This window comes from Pectinophora gossypiella, chromosome 23 (genome assembly GCF_024362695.1).
Source record: "Pectinophora gossypiella chromosome 23, ilPecGoss1.1, whole genome shotgun sequence".
Classification (NCBI taxonomy): Eukaryota; Metazoa; Arthropoda; class Insecta; order Lepidoptera; family Gelechiidae; genus Pectinophora; species Pectinophora gossypiella.
The window spans coordinates 10,703,059-10,714,744 of NC_065426.1; the positions used below are offsets into that span (position 1 = coordinate 10,703,059).

General features: G+C 36.2%; 2 protein-coding genes and 5 non-coding genes across 7 annotated transcripts in view; 4 read left to right on the forward strand and 3 right to left on the reverse strand.

Annotated features, from left to right (window-relative positions):
* Positions 1–6,286, reverse strand: part of LOC126377598 (electron transfer flavoprotein beta subunit lysine methyltransferase-like) — a 49,427-nt gene extending 43,141 nt beyond the window's left edge. Inside the window, exon 1 of the mRNA XM_050025415.1 lies at positions 6,170–6,286. The gene's annotated coding sequence lies outside the window, so the exon portion shown is untranslated. The remainder of the gene's footprint in view (positions 1–6,169) is intronic.
* Positions 6,287–6,358: 72 nt separating this feature from the next.
* LOC126377615 (growth arrest and DNA damage-inducible protein GADD45 alpha) lies at positions 6,359–8,148 on the forward strand. Its single transcript, XM_050025458.1, has 2 exons — positions 6,359–6,713; positions 7,164–8,148. Exons 1-2 carry the CDS (start codon positions 6,655–6,657, stop codon positions 7,597–7,599), a joined length of 495 nt encoding a protein of 164 aa, XP_049881415.1. The 5' UTR covers positions 6,359–6,654; the 3' UTR covers positions 7,600–8,148.
* Positions 7,036–7,107, forward strand: Trnad-guc (transfer RNA aspartic acid (anticodon GUC)). Its single transcript has one exon. It is a non-coding gene; the product is annotated as a tRNA-Asp (tRNA).
* Positions 8,149–9,467: 1,319 nt separating the features above from the next.
* On the forward strand, positions 9,468–9,541 carry Trnan-guu (transfer RNA asparagine (anticodon GUU)). Its single transcript has one exon. It is a non-coding gene; the product is annotated as a tRNA-Asn (tRNA).
* An 882-nt stretch (positions 9,542–10,423) lies between these two features.
* LOC126377670 (5S ribosomal RNA) lies at positions 10,424–10,544 on the reverse strand. Its single transcript, XR_007567971.1, has one exon. It is a non-coding gene; the product is annotated as a 5S ribosomal RNA (ribosomal RNA).
* Positions 10,545–10,732: 188 nt separating this feature from the next.
* LOC126377661 (5S ribosomal RNA) lies at positions 10,733–10,851 on the forward strand. Its single transcript, XR_007567962.1, has one exon. It is a non-coding gene; the product is annotated as a 5S ribosomal RNA (ribosomal RNA).
* A 712-nt stretch (positions 10,852–11,563) lies between these two features.
* On the reverse strand, positions 11,564–11,682 carry LOC126377662 (5S ribosomal RNA). Its single transcript, XR_007567963.1, has one exon. It is a non-coding gene; the product is annotated as a 5S ribosomal RNA (ribosomal RNA).
* Between the last annotated feature and the right edge of the window lie 4 nt (positions 11,683–11,686).

Here is an 11,686-nt window from a genome sequence, read left to right on the forward strand (position 1 = left end):
TTTAAAGAACGTTTAGGGCCCTGTGCCGAGGTTTTTCTTGCAGATTCTTTTCCCCGGCTGTATAGCCTGCAGCTTCTTTTATAAAACTCCTGCAGCTTCTAACCTGTATAGGTTGTGAGAAGCTGCAGGAGTTTTATGCGGATGAGACGTTCGTTATGTAAAAATTGATGATTCAAAGTGTAACTATGTTACCTACTGAATAAAGAGATTTTTGAATTTGAATACCCTTTATGCCTTTCTGCGGCGAGATGGAAAATTCCACTTGATATTAACTCAGAATAATGAGCTGAATCATCCCCCTCTGACACTGTCCATTTCACACAACACATCAGAACTTGTAATTTGCAACATGAGACAGGTATATATTTTCAAATGCGAATCGAAAACGAATGATCCAAAAGTCCGGCTCCAAGTATCCGGCTCCAATGGCTGCATCCTGTTCACCCCGCTAGAGATATGACGCAATGATGTCGTTGACGTCAAACGTTACAACCATGTTACAACATAACCGACTGTTCCCATTCGCCCTCCGGACCTCATTTATTTATTTATAAAAAAGGTACACCAACACAGAAATCAGAATCATTTATTCAACTTAATTATCATGGATAAACTTGTTGAAGGTCAATGTTTTACCTAGTAAATGCCTATTCACTCTAATCTAGCAGAGAAATATCCATATTTAAGGTAAACAAATTTACAAAATATCACAAACATTTTTCGTAAATACGGGAAACTCCGCACGGATCACAAAAACCCAGAATATTGATATTATTTCCCTGTTTATACTCTAACAGGTAATGTACAAGGAAAATATTTACAACAACCAAATCTGTGTTATAAGGTACAAAAACCCGTTTTCCCGTGAAGTAAGTATGTTTATGTATTCACGTGAATATACATAGTTGCGATAATTCCAGTACATAAAACATAACATAACATAAACAGCCTATATACGTCCCACTGCTGTGCACAGGCCTCCCCTCAATCAACCGGAGGGGGTATGGAGCATACTCTACCACGCTGCTCTAATGCGGGTTTGGTGGAGGTGTTTTTACGGCTAATAGCCGGGACCAACGGCTTAACGTGCCCTCCGAAGCGCGGAATCATTTTACTTTTTCGGACAAAGTGATTTCGACAATGTCCCCATCGGGAATCGAACCCGGACCTCCAGATCCTGAGCCTAACGCTCTAACTACTAGACCACGGAGGCTGTTAATAATTCCAGTACACACCCTATAATTTGATTTTCTTATCCGTCGAAAAGGAAAGTTTAGTAATTTACCCAGATAAAAGGTACACCAACAGCAGACCAGCTCACTGGTTTCAGAAGACATAAGTGTTTCAAATGTCAGATCCCACATATGCTTGCAAGCAAACTGAGCGTGTAACAAAAAACCGCATTAAAATCGGATCATCCGTTTGGGAGCTACGATGCCACAGACAGACACATACACATTTACACACCCCGTCGTTTTTGCGTCGGGGGTTAAAAAGAGTTTTTACAACGGGAACATTCCTACTTTAGGAACATTCCCAGTAAAGGCACGTGACTGGACATAATACATATAACTACGTAGGTATATACAGGGTGTAACGGAACGGGGGTATCAAGCCGAAAGGGGACAAAACTATACCTTATGTAGATCTTAGCTGCGAAATTTCAATTAAAAAAAATACAATTTCAATTAAATAAATATGTATTTTCCCTTATCACCATAAGGTTCATCATATCCAGCTTACGACATCGTATCAACAGTGGCTGCAAGTTGTCTTTGATTACTTGTGGCTCTGCCCACCCCATTAGGGATTACGGGCGTGAGTTTATGTATGTATGTATGTAAATATGTATTTTCTTGATTCGACTCAATTCTGATTCTAATTTTAAATTTTTGATTCGAATTTTCAATCACTTACCCACCGAAATAAAATTGTTAGAGGGTAAGACATTTAAAAAGCGTCTAAAAAAATGGCTAGTTGATATGGAATTTTATAAATAAAAATAATAATAAAAATATTATATTATCGAACAACTAGATTTATGACTTGAATGAATATTTTCAACAACAATGATAATTTAAAATTGACAAATGTTTATAATGTGACTATTTATTAGGTACTTATTTAATTCCTTGATGCTTAATAATGACATTATTTGTAATATTGTACGGCCGACATGGACATGCTGTTGAGACAATTTTATAATGTTTGACACTGCATGTATGTACCTACACAGCTTCACAATAAATGTTTCTTTTTTCTTGTTTCGACGTGATTTTAAAGAGACCACGATACAAATGCGTGATGCAAATCAAAGCACGTTTTTACTCCACCTTTGACCGGAAACGTACAAAATTCAGCACACGAGGCCCAATTTACCTTTGCTTATTTGTCAAATCATCCAATGTCAACATTTACCAACTTTTTAGAACCTATGCATAATTTATCTTCTCAATAATTTGTTCGGTCGTCAATCGATCAGAGTTCCACGTTCTTCGAAAACGGAGCAGGGTGTTTGGCCCAATAGCGACTAGTAGCGAGCGGCTAACTCATCATCGGGAGATAACATCATCGGTTGTCAACTATTTGTGATGATGATGATGAGACACCAAGTGCTATCTGGGGGTCCGCTTACCTAACCTGAAGATTTGACAGGTCCGGTTTTTACAGAAGCAACTGTGTCCTTCCAACCCGCGAAGGGAAAACCAGCCCAATACGGGTTAGGTCACAAACCTCCGAAAATGCATTTTTCAGGTATGTAGGGGAAAATAGGCGTGTATAAGTAAAAAGTCCTCACCTGGAATCGAATGCAGGACCTCCGGCTCAACGCTCAAGCACTGGTACACCGAGGCCGCTGTAGTAAAAAACAATAGTAAGTAAATAAAGAAATAACGGTTTATCCATAAAATACCCGGGTTATTTTATCGCTAACAGTGGGACAAGCCACCCCGATACAACCTTGACTCAGTGTTCTTAGTAATACGATCGATAACTGAATGTCAGAGGTTGGAGAACTCTCGCGTTGATAATTCTACGTGAATCTCTCGCTTAAATAGGCTAGTTTCCAACTATTCAAATCAGTTACTTTTTACTAAACGTCAAAACACGAAATTACTATGGAATTCGTATGAAAAAGCAACCTGTGACGTCATAGAGAAACGCGATAAAATGTCGTACTTATTATTTTTTATTGATTAAAATTCATAAATAAATAAAATAGAAAAAAGATAATGTTTTTCTTTAATTTTAGTTGTGTCTGGATTTAGTAATCAAAATTTCATAATTTAATGTAAGGAGAATTTAATGTAATAATTGTAAGGAGGGGAGTAATTGAGAAAAAATATAAATTGGAGCATTCCATGTAAAACGGATAGAAGGAAAAGAGATCGAATTTGAAAAAATGTTTGTGTACAATATCGTCGACACAGATACAAAATATTTTTAGGCAAAGTCTGGTGAACGAGAAAGATAATTTGCTACTATAAAATTTTTAAAGAAAATTTTGCCTCGTGGTGTAAATGTACCAATGTGTGGACTCCTAATTTATTTAAACTGCAGATTTTTTTTTATTCTGAGACAATTTTCATGCCCATTACGGACATTTAAGGTTATCAACAATTGAAATACTTTATGTAGGGAATAATAAAATTATAAAGAAGTAAACAAGTTAAAAATGAAATTCCCCTTTTGCGGGGACTTTTCATATTTGCGATAACTTGTTGCGGTTAACTTAACCTAAACAAAATCACAATAATATTATACATCTATTTATTGACTTTACTGTTGTTTTTGGTACGAGACAAAACCACAACTCAAATGGACATAATAATTCTTGTAACAGATAATAAATATAATAACAGCATATAAAATTCAATAATACGGAACTTTTAATGTTGTACGCAAACCAAACGGATTTCCACAAATTGGTTACTATTTTATCAGTTGAACAAAACAAACAATTCTACAGAACTGGTGTTATCAAATATCATGCGAATTGGGTAAAGCCAGATTAAGTGTAATATTTATACCTAATTAATAACATGCCAATAATGAAGATAGTGAACACCTGAATTTTATTGAAGGTGATAATAATGGTGTAGATTTTATCGCTAGCGATAATGCGTGAAAGTGTAGTAAAGATGAATAACTTAGTATTGATTTTATTATGACAAATTGTTTCAAAAGGCATATTGAATATGAAAGTAGTTCGACAGTGAACTCAACACGTGACTATGACTTCTGTGAAAACGTCAATGTTTTGTAGAAGAACTTAATTATGATTACTGAAATTCTAATTAGCTCTGCTTCATTTTTTACCTGTAACCGATCGTTCCAACTTGATTTAAATAAATAATTTAGACCATAATGTGAGTTGTAGGTAGAATAAAATTTTTGAAATGAAGAATTGTCTTAATTCAAATTATTTAGGTCACAGAGAGTCAAAGTAGAGCAGTGTGATAGAGTAGATTAAAGGCCACGTTTCTATCAGTATACGATAAAATAGTCACAGTCATGAATTGCGAAAGTCAAAAAGTAATGTAAACGTCACAAAAAAAGATCCTTGCAATTGTCTGACAAGTCTGAAAGTTTTAGTTCGTTTACTCCACCTAAACTTTCAGGTTCGGTTTTATAGAAGCCACAGTCAATCTGACGTTCCAACCCGAAGGGAATACCAGCACGATTAATAATGACTTAAGTTTTATACAACTTAGAAGTAGACAAAGCATCAATTAAATCTTCTCCATTATTTAGCCCCAATTTAAGAACATACGTGACTTTTCCAAATCGCGAAACAGATTCAAATAACCAAGGACATTAAAATTCCTTTCAGAACACGGTTTTTATATACGTTCGATTTCTCACGTACCTTCACTAATTGATCAAATTATGGCTAAATGCATTAGACACCTGATAAGTGAATCTAATCAACAGAAGTACGGTTTGTCTCGTGGGCAATTATGATAAGAAGACACGCCTTCAGAGTATGATGAATCAGTGATGTCAAAGACCGCCCTGGTTACACAACTGTCTCATAAAATAAACAAAGTGTGATATGGTCCGTCGAACCGCACACGTGGTTTTAGGTCACCATATTTTGTCTTAGCCACGTGTGACTTTAGTATATCATTCATTTATATTTATGAGTTCGTCCTGGTTATGATTTCTGGGTTTCTGCGCAGTTATGGCTTTTGAATTGTTCGCTTTTGTTTTTTTATATGTTGAGCTAGCATAAAGACCTTTTTAGGACCCTTTTGTAAAGACGGGGTGACTCAGTTTTGATAATCCCAGGATATTCCCTATTGTTTACGTTGTCCTACTTGTCCATACTTGTTCCTGCCAGTGTGGTTCCGAACCATCGTGCATTATTTTTTCGAAATGCATCCATACTTTTGTTTTTAAACGTTCCGATATTGCAAAATTTTGTATGAGGTTAGGATATGGGTCAAAAGACAAAACGAATTTCATTATGTAAGTATTGAAAAACAAACGGAAAATAGATCTAAGAGGTAGGTAGGACAAAAATGGACATAATAGCAATTACCATCATGCCATAATAAAGATTGAACACAAACATTGTGCTACACGTTTCTTCGTTTTCAATTACCGTGTAAATTACAACAAACATCAGCATTTTATAATCACCTAATGGGCTTTACCCATTAAATTCAACATTCTTTCAACTATAAAAACCCTACATTACAAAACAACTAATGGTAGTGACCACAGTAATTACAATTACAAAATCGTTCTACCGAAGACGGATCTAACGTACCTAGTTTCGAACCCAAAATTCCCAATGTTGAAAGGTAAAGCGGATCTCCAAACGTACGTTCATTCATTGAATCGAAGGCCGTTTTAGCACGTTATTTACAGAGTAAAATGCAAATACTGCAATACCGGCGGCTTGATTTAGAAATTCCTGCAACCGCTACTTCTTTCCTTATCTCAAAACCCAGCGGTCAACGCGTGGGTTTTCCAAGCGCCTCGGATAATACCAAACGCACACAGACACAGCCCATAACCTCAAAAGTAATTAGACCCCTCGCGATTCACAAACCAGTCGTATTTCCAGTCGAGGGGGAAGCTCTTGCTAAACTGGTACCGATTACCAGCATGTTGGAACATGATACAAACTTGTAGCTTCAGAGAAATGCGCACACAGACTCACCTGTAGCGTTATCTATAAATATGAAACACTCACACAGTCACAAATTAACAACAGATGTAGATTTCCTCGCGGATTTCCGAGGAATCTCCGTCCGCTCGGTCGAGCGCCACGCACACACTGATACGAGACGCGCGTGCGCGAACGCTGCTATAAAATCTTGACGCTACGTCATGTTATTCACAATCAACTGGAAACCTTCGGAGCGAACACACAGCACTGCAGACAGCGAAGTTGTGAAATTATTGTGACATAACTTTCGAGGTCGCGTGCCATCGCCTATCTGGATTGCAATCGTGAAGTGTTATCAAGTGTTTGTGAAATAAAAGAAAGAACTGAACTTTGTGAATCTGTGAAAGAAGTACTTAGTGAAAATCTCGCAAAGTTTTCAACAACTTGTGAGAATATCAGTGAAAATTTCACCCAACTCAAGGAGAGTTTCAACAATTTGTGACAATTTCGAGCTTAAGAGCATCAGAAGCAGCAAGATGTACAACGAAACTGTTCCCCTCAAAAGTGAGACCTTCAGCGGCGTGGCTGCTAAAAGGTAATTATCAGCAAAATAATATGGTGCAACAAGTTACCGGTTTAAATTTACAGTTTCTTGACTTGCACTTTCTCCCTTCATGAGAAAAAGTGTAAAAAAAAATATAAGAAAGCGTAGAACTCTTGTTACAGTTTTAAAATTGGAATATCCTTGTGTAATTCAAAATATTCAGTGCAATCCAATTTTCATTGCGAACAAACTCATTAAAAACGAATTAATTTATTGAAATGAATAACGGTACAACATTGATACATTTACCCGAATCCTGGGGTCGCTAAACTTTGAACTGAGGCTATTGACCTATTTCCAAGGATAAACATCGTCCTCGGTAGTATAGTGGTTAGTATCCCCGCCTGTCACGCGGGAGACCGGGGTTCGATTCCCCGCCGGGGAGACCCTTTTTTACTTTTATTTTTCAATATTTTGACCAAATATGTTTAATTGTTGCAGTCCTGTCAGCCAATGCATCAAAACGGTGTTAAGGCGAGCCTGTGTGGAGAAGAGGTTGACTATTGGCCTTCTTCCCGCCATACAGTACCTGTCAAACAACTGCAATGGAGCCCTGTTCTGCTTGACGGCAGAAGCGCCCCCTGGAGACAGCGCAACACATATGCACGAAGTCCTGCTCCAGGCGTTCTGCGTCGAAAACGACATTTACGTCATCAAGGTGGATTCTCAAGAGAAAATGCGGAGACTACTCGGTTGCAGAAGCCAATCGGTCGACTTTAGCTGCGTGTTGGTCCACTTCCCGTACACAGACCCTTTTACGGACAGCCAAGAAATTGACCTGTCAGTATTAACTGAAGCCGAAAGAGACTTGGTCGACCACTGCGAAAATACTTGGGGATACTCCCAGATGCCAGTTATCAAGCTACCAGAGAAGTGAATATCGAAAAACGGCTTTTGAATAAGGAAAAAAAAATATGACCATTTTTGGGTCCACGCCGTCGGTCGGCAGCCATTTTCGGCTTTGGCGTATAACGCCATCTAGTGATCACTCTTTGAACTATTTTGCTTTGTATAATGTCTAGGGAAAATTAGTTTTGAGCTAGACTTTTAATGGATTGTATTGTACTTATAAAGTATTTGTAAATTCTTAAAGGCGTATTGTAAAGCCAAATTTGTGGTTAGGAAGATGTGTAGAAATTCCAGTAAATTTTGATGAAAAATTGTGTAAAATTTTTGCTCATTGTCAGCCATTGTGAGACTTTTCTGTCTTTGTACTGTTTCAAAGTTTTCTAACAAAATAAGAATTATTGGTAAACCTTGTAAGTCGGTTATACAGCCTTTAAATTACTTAAAGCAATATAGTAGTGATAAAAGAGTGGTGGAGTGAAGTTGCGTTCAGTTTTATACTTTTGATAAGATAATATAAGTACCTTTTTAATTGTAAGACTTTGAATACTGAAGAAAGTTAATAAAATTATATTTTGTACTTGTTGTCTTTTATTTTAAGGAAAAGGAAAATTATAAAAAAAGAGAATAATCAAAAAGCTATATGAGTTACTATTTATTATTTTATACATTAATTAATATTAGCATCGCATTAGCATAAAAATTAGATCTATTTAATTCAACTATATAATTATTTCATTGATGTCTTTTCTACTTCGATTTACTGATAAAAATATAAGCTAACTAATTTTAGATTCACAGAATGAAAACCATTTACACCTCACTCTTGGCTACGTGGCTTTTTTGGCTACTTCGAAGCAAAACATAGGGTATTTCGTAGCCTTATAGACTTATAGAGTAGAGAATCCACGTAAGCCCCTTTTTAAAAATCACATTGGGATGTGATTCGGATCTCAAAATTCTAAATTTACCAGAACGAATTTAATTGAATAAAATCGAGAGGTTTTGTCGAAGAAATTATGTCAGAATGTAATTTTCAAAAGGCGCTTATAAATATTTCTACTATTTCACAAGGCTCTCTCTATTATCTTTTTTAGATGACGCTTTTTAGAAGCGTGAGCTAGTAAATACTCGTATGTTTAAACCTAAACATACAGTATAATTGAACTTATTATTTTAATTATAATATTGCATGTATTTTTAGGTTAAGGTATATGTTGTATGGGCCTTAGTTGCCTGAATTAATTTTAATAAATAAAAAATAAGTTCGATATCATTATTGGAATAGACAGACAGACAACCTCTCCACATGTCATGGTTAAAATAAAATAAATAAATGGTTGCCTGGAATAAAGTAACGAGCAATAACGTCACCTGTTGCTTTAAACTGTTTATGGTGTCAATTCTGGCAGACACCAATAGAATTTTAGTTTGTCATTTCTGGAACGCGCTCTATCTCTTTTGCACTGAAGCAAACCCCGGGACTTCATACAAAAAACCTCGTTTTACACAGACACTACACATTGACGTTATCGTACACGCCTTAGGGCGGCCAACTACAACACCCTAATTTAATCGACATGATTTAGATAGGTTATAAGATATACAAAAGGGAGAGCTGAAATTAAGAGCTGTCAATCATCCGTCCCTTTCCTTTACGGCGGATAAGAAAATGACATTATAACTTAGAATAAAATTAGATGGTGTCTACAGGAATTAGCACCAGTGCAAAACTAAACTAAAATTAAGTTTAGCCCACCAGATTCGTAATAAAGAACTACCAAGTTATTTATTATAAATAAAAAGTTATTTATTATAAATAAATAACTATTATAAGATACAGTACTTGTATTAGGACGTGTAATACATGGGTTGCGTAATTTCGACCCAGATCCCATCGCCTCCGTGGCGCAATCGGCTAGCGCGTTCGGCTGTTAACCGAAAGGTTGGTGGTTCGAGCCCACCCGGGGGCGGTTGTTTTTTGTCTTTTTTCTGCGTTCGATTTATTTTTGAGTGCTTTTTATCATTATTACCTACAAAATTGATCTTCTGCCTAACCCATAAGAGTATGGTAAAGTCTTCATTTAATGATTCTTTTTAGAAATTGTTTTTTTTTTCAATTATTGTAAAAAAAGTTGTCGTAAAATCGTCACTTTAATATAATCCAAGCAAAAAATAAAAATAATTTCATCATTTGCGACTTCATTGGAAAGGACAGAACAAATATTCATACCTACAATATGACAGTCTTTTTTAAATATTAATAAAAAAGTGCAAAAAGCCAATATTACGCGGTATTCTATATTTATTATTATAGTATTATTATAAAAGATCTTTAATACAAATATATCGCGTAACCTAAGACGCTTTCTCAGACAGAAGTAGCAGAAATAACCATAGATTTAGATGTTTTTCGCGTTTACGTCCTATAAATATACATATAGATTTATCTAATCTACCTCGTTCATAGCGTTGCAGGTTTATTAGTTAGCTCATAGCACAGAGAAACTTCACCATAATAATTACCTATTTTGTGTCTAATCATACATAATAAACATGTTCTAATTGTAATTATTGTTGTTTCTTATAAAAGACATCAACGAGCGCTTTATTTTAATAAATTTCTTGCTCAGTATAAACTGTAACAATTAACAAAGTACGGAAGAATATTTCGTTTCGTAAGTAGGTTATAATTCGATTTAAAGTCTATTTATTTTGTAGCAACTGAATATCAAAAATTCAGCTTAGGTGAGTGAGTTCCACCCTAGACCGCATCATCGGTTACTATCATGTGAAATTGTGGTCAAACGAAAACCTATAATTTATAAAAAAATATATTAAAAAAAACTGCAAAAAGCCAACATTACGCGGTATTCCCAGGCGGTCACCCATCCAAGTACTAAAACCGCGCCCGACGTTGCTTAACTTCGGTGATCGGACGAGAACCGGTGTGTTCAACGTGGTATGAACGTTGGCGATTGATAGCGCAAAATTGTGATACACAACCGTAAAAGCAAAGACTCATGAAGAGTCATGAATGACACAACTGACTAGCGAACATGTCGTATCATAGATACATGAGCTAGGCGATTAACAGTTACTTCATGGTTTTGGCTACCCTGGTAGCTACTATTTACAATAGTGTATCACAATTTTGATTAATCGCCAACGTTCATACCACGTTGAACACACCGGTTCTCGTCCGATCACCGAAGTTAAGCAACGTCGGGCGCGGTTAGTACTTGGATGGGTGACCGCCTGGGAATACCGCGTAATGTTGGCTTTTTGCAGTTTTTATTAATACTAGTATTAAAATATCTTTTTTATAAATTATATAGGTTCACATTTGACCACAATTTCACCTGATAGTAACCGATGATGCGGTCTACGGTGGAACTCGCTCAACTAGCTGAATTTTTGATATTCAGTTACTACAAAATAAATAGACTTTGAATAGAATTTTAACCTACTTACTCAACTAAATAGGTTCGTATTCGTACTTTGTTGATTGTTACAGTTTATACTGAGCAAGAAATTTATTAAAATAAAGCGCTCGTTGATGTCTTTTATAAGTAACAACACTAATTACAATTAGAACATGAATATTATGACATGTATGATTATTGATTAGACAAAACAATCCACTCTGAACCGACGTGCGTATGAAACGATCGATTACGTAGTGTGGAGGAAGCAAAAGTATGTCAGGATCGGAGCAAATGGAATTCCATAGTCTCTGCTTACCCCGGTGGGAAATAGGCGTGAGTTTATGTATGTATGTATGTATTAGACAAAAAGTAATTATGGTGAAGTATTATGGAGACTTTTCTCTGTGCTATGAGCTAACTAACAAACCTCCAACGCTGTGAATCAGGTAGTTATTTCCATAGATTTAGGACGTAAGCTCGAAAAAATCTAACTCTCAGGTTATTTCTGCTACTTCTGTCTCAGAAAGCGTCTGTGTTACTATATTTTTGTATTAAAAAAATGTAAAAAGCCAACATTACGCGGTATTCCCAGGCGGTCACCCATCCAAGTACTAACCGCGCCCGACGTTGCTTAACTTCGGTGATCGGACGAGAACCGGTGTGTTCAACGTGGTATGAACGTTGGCGATC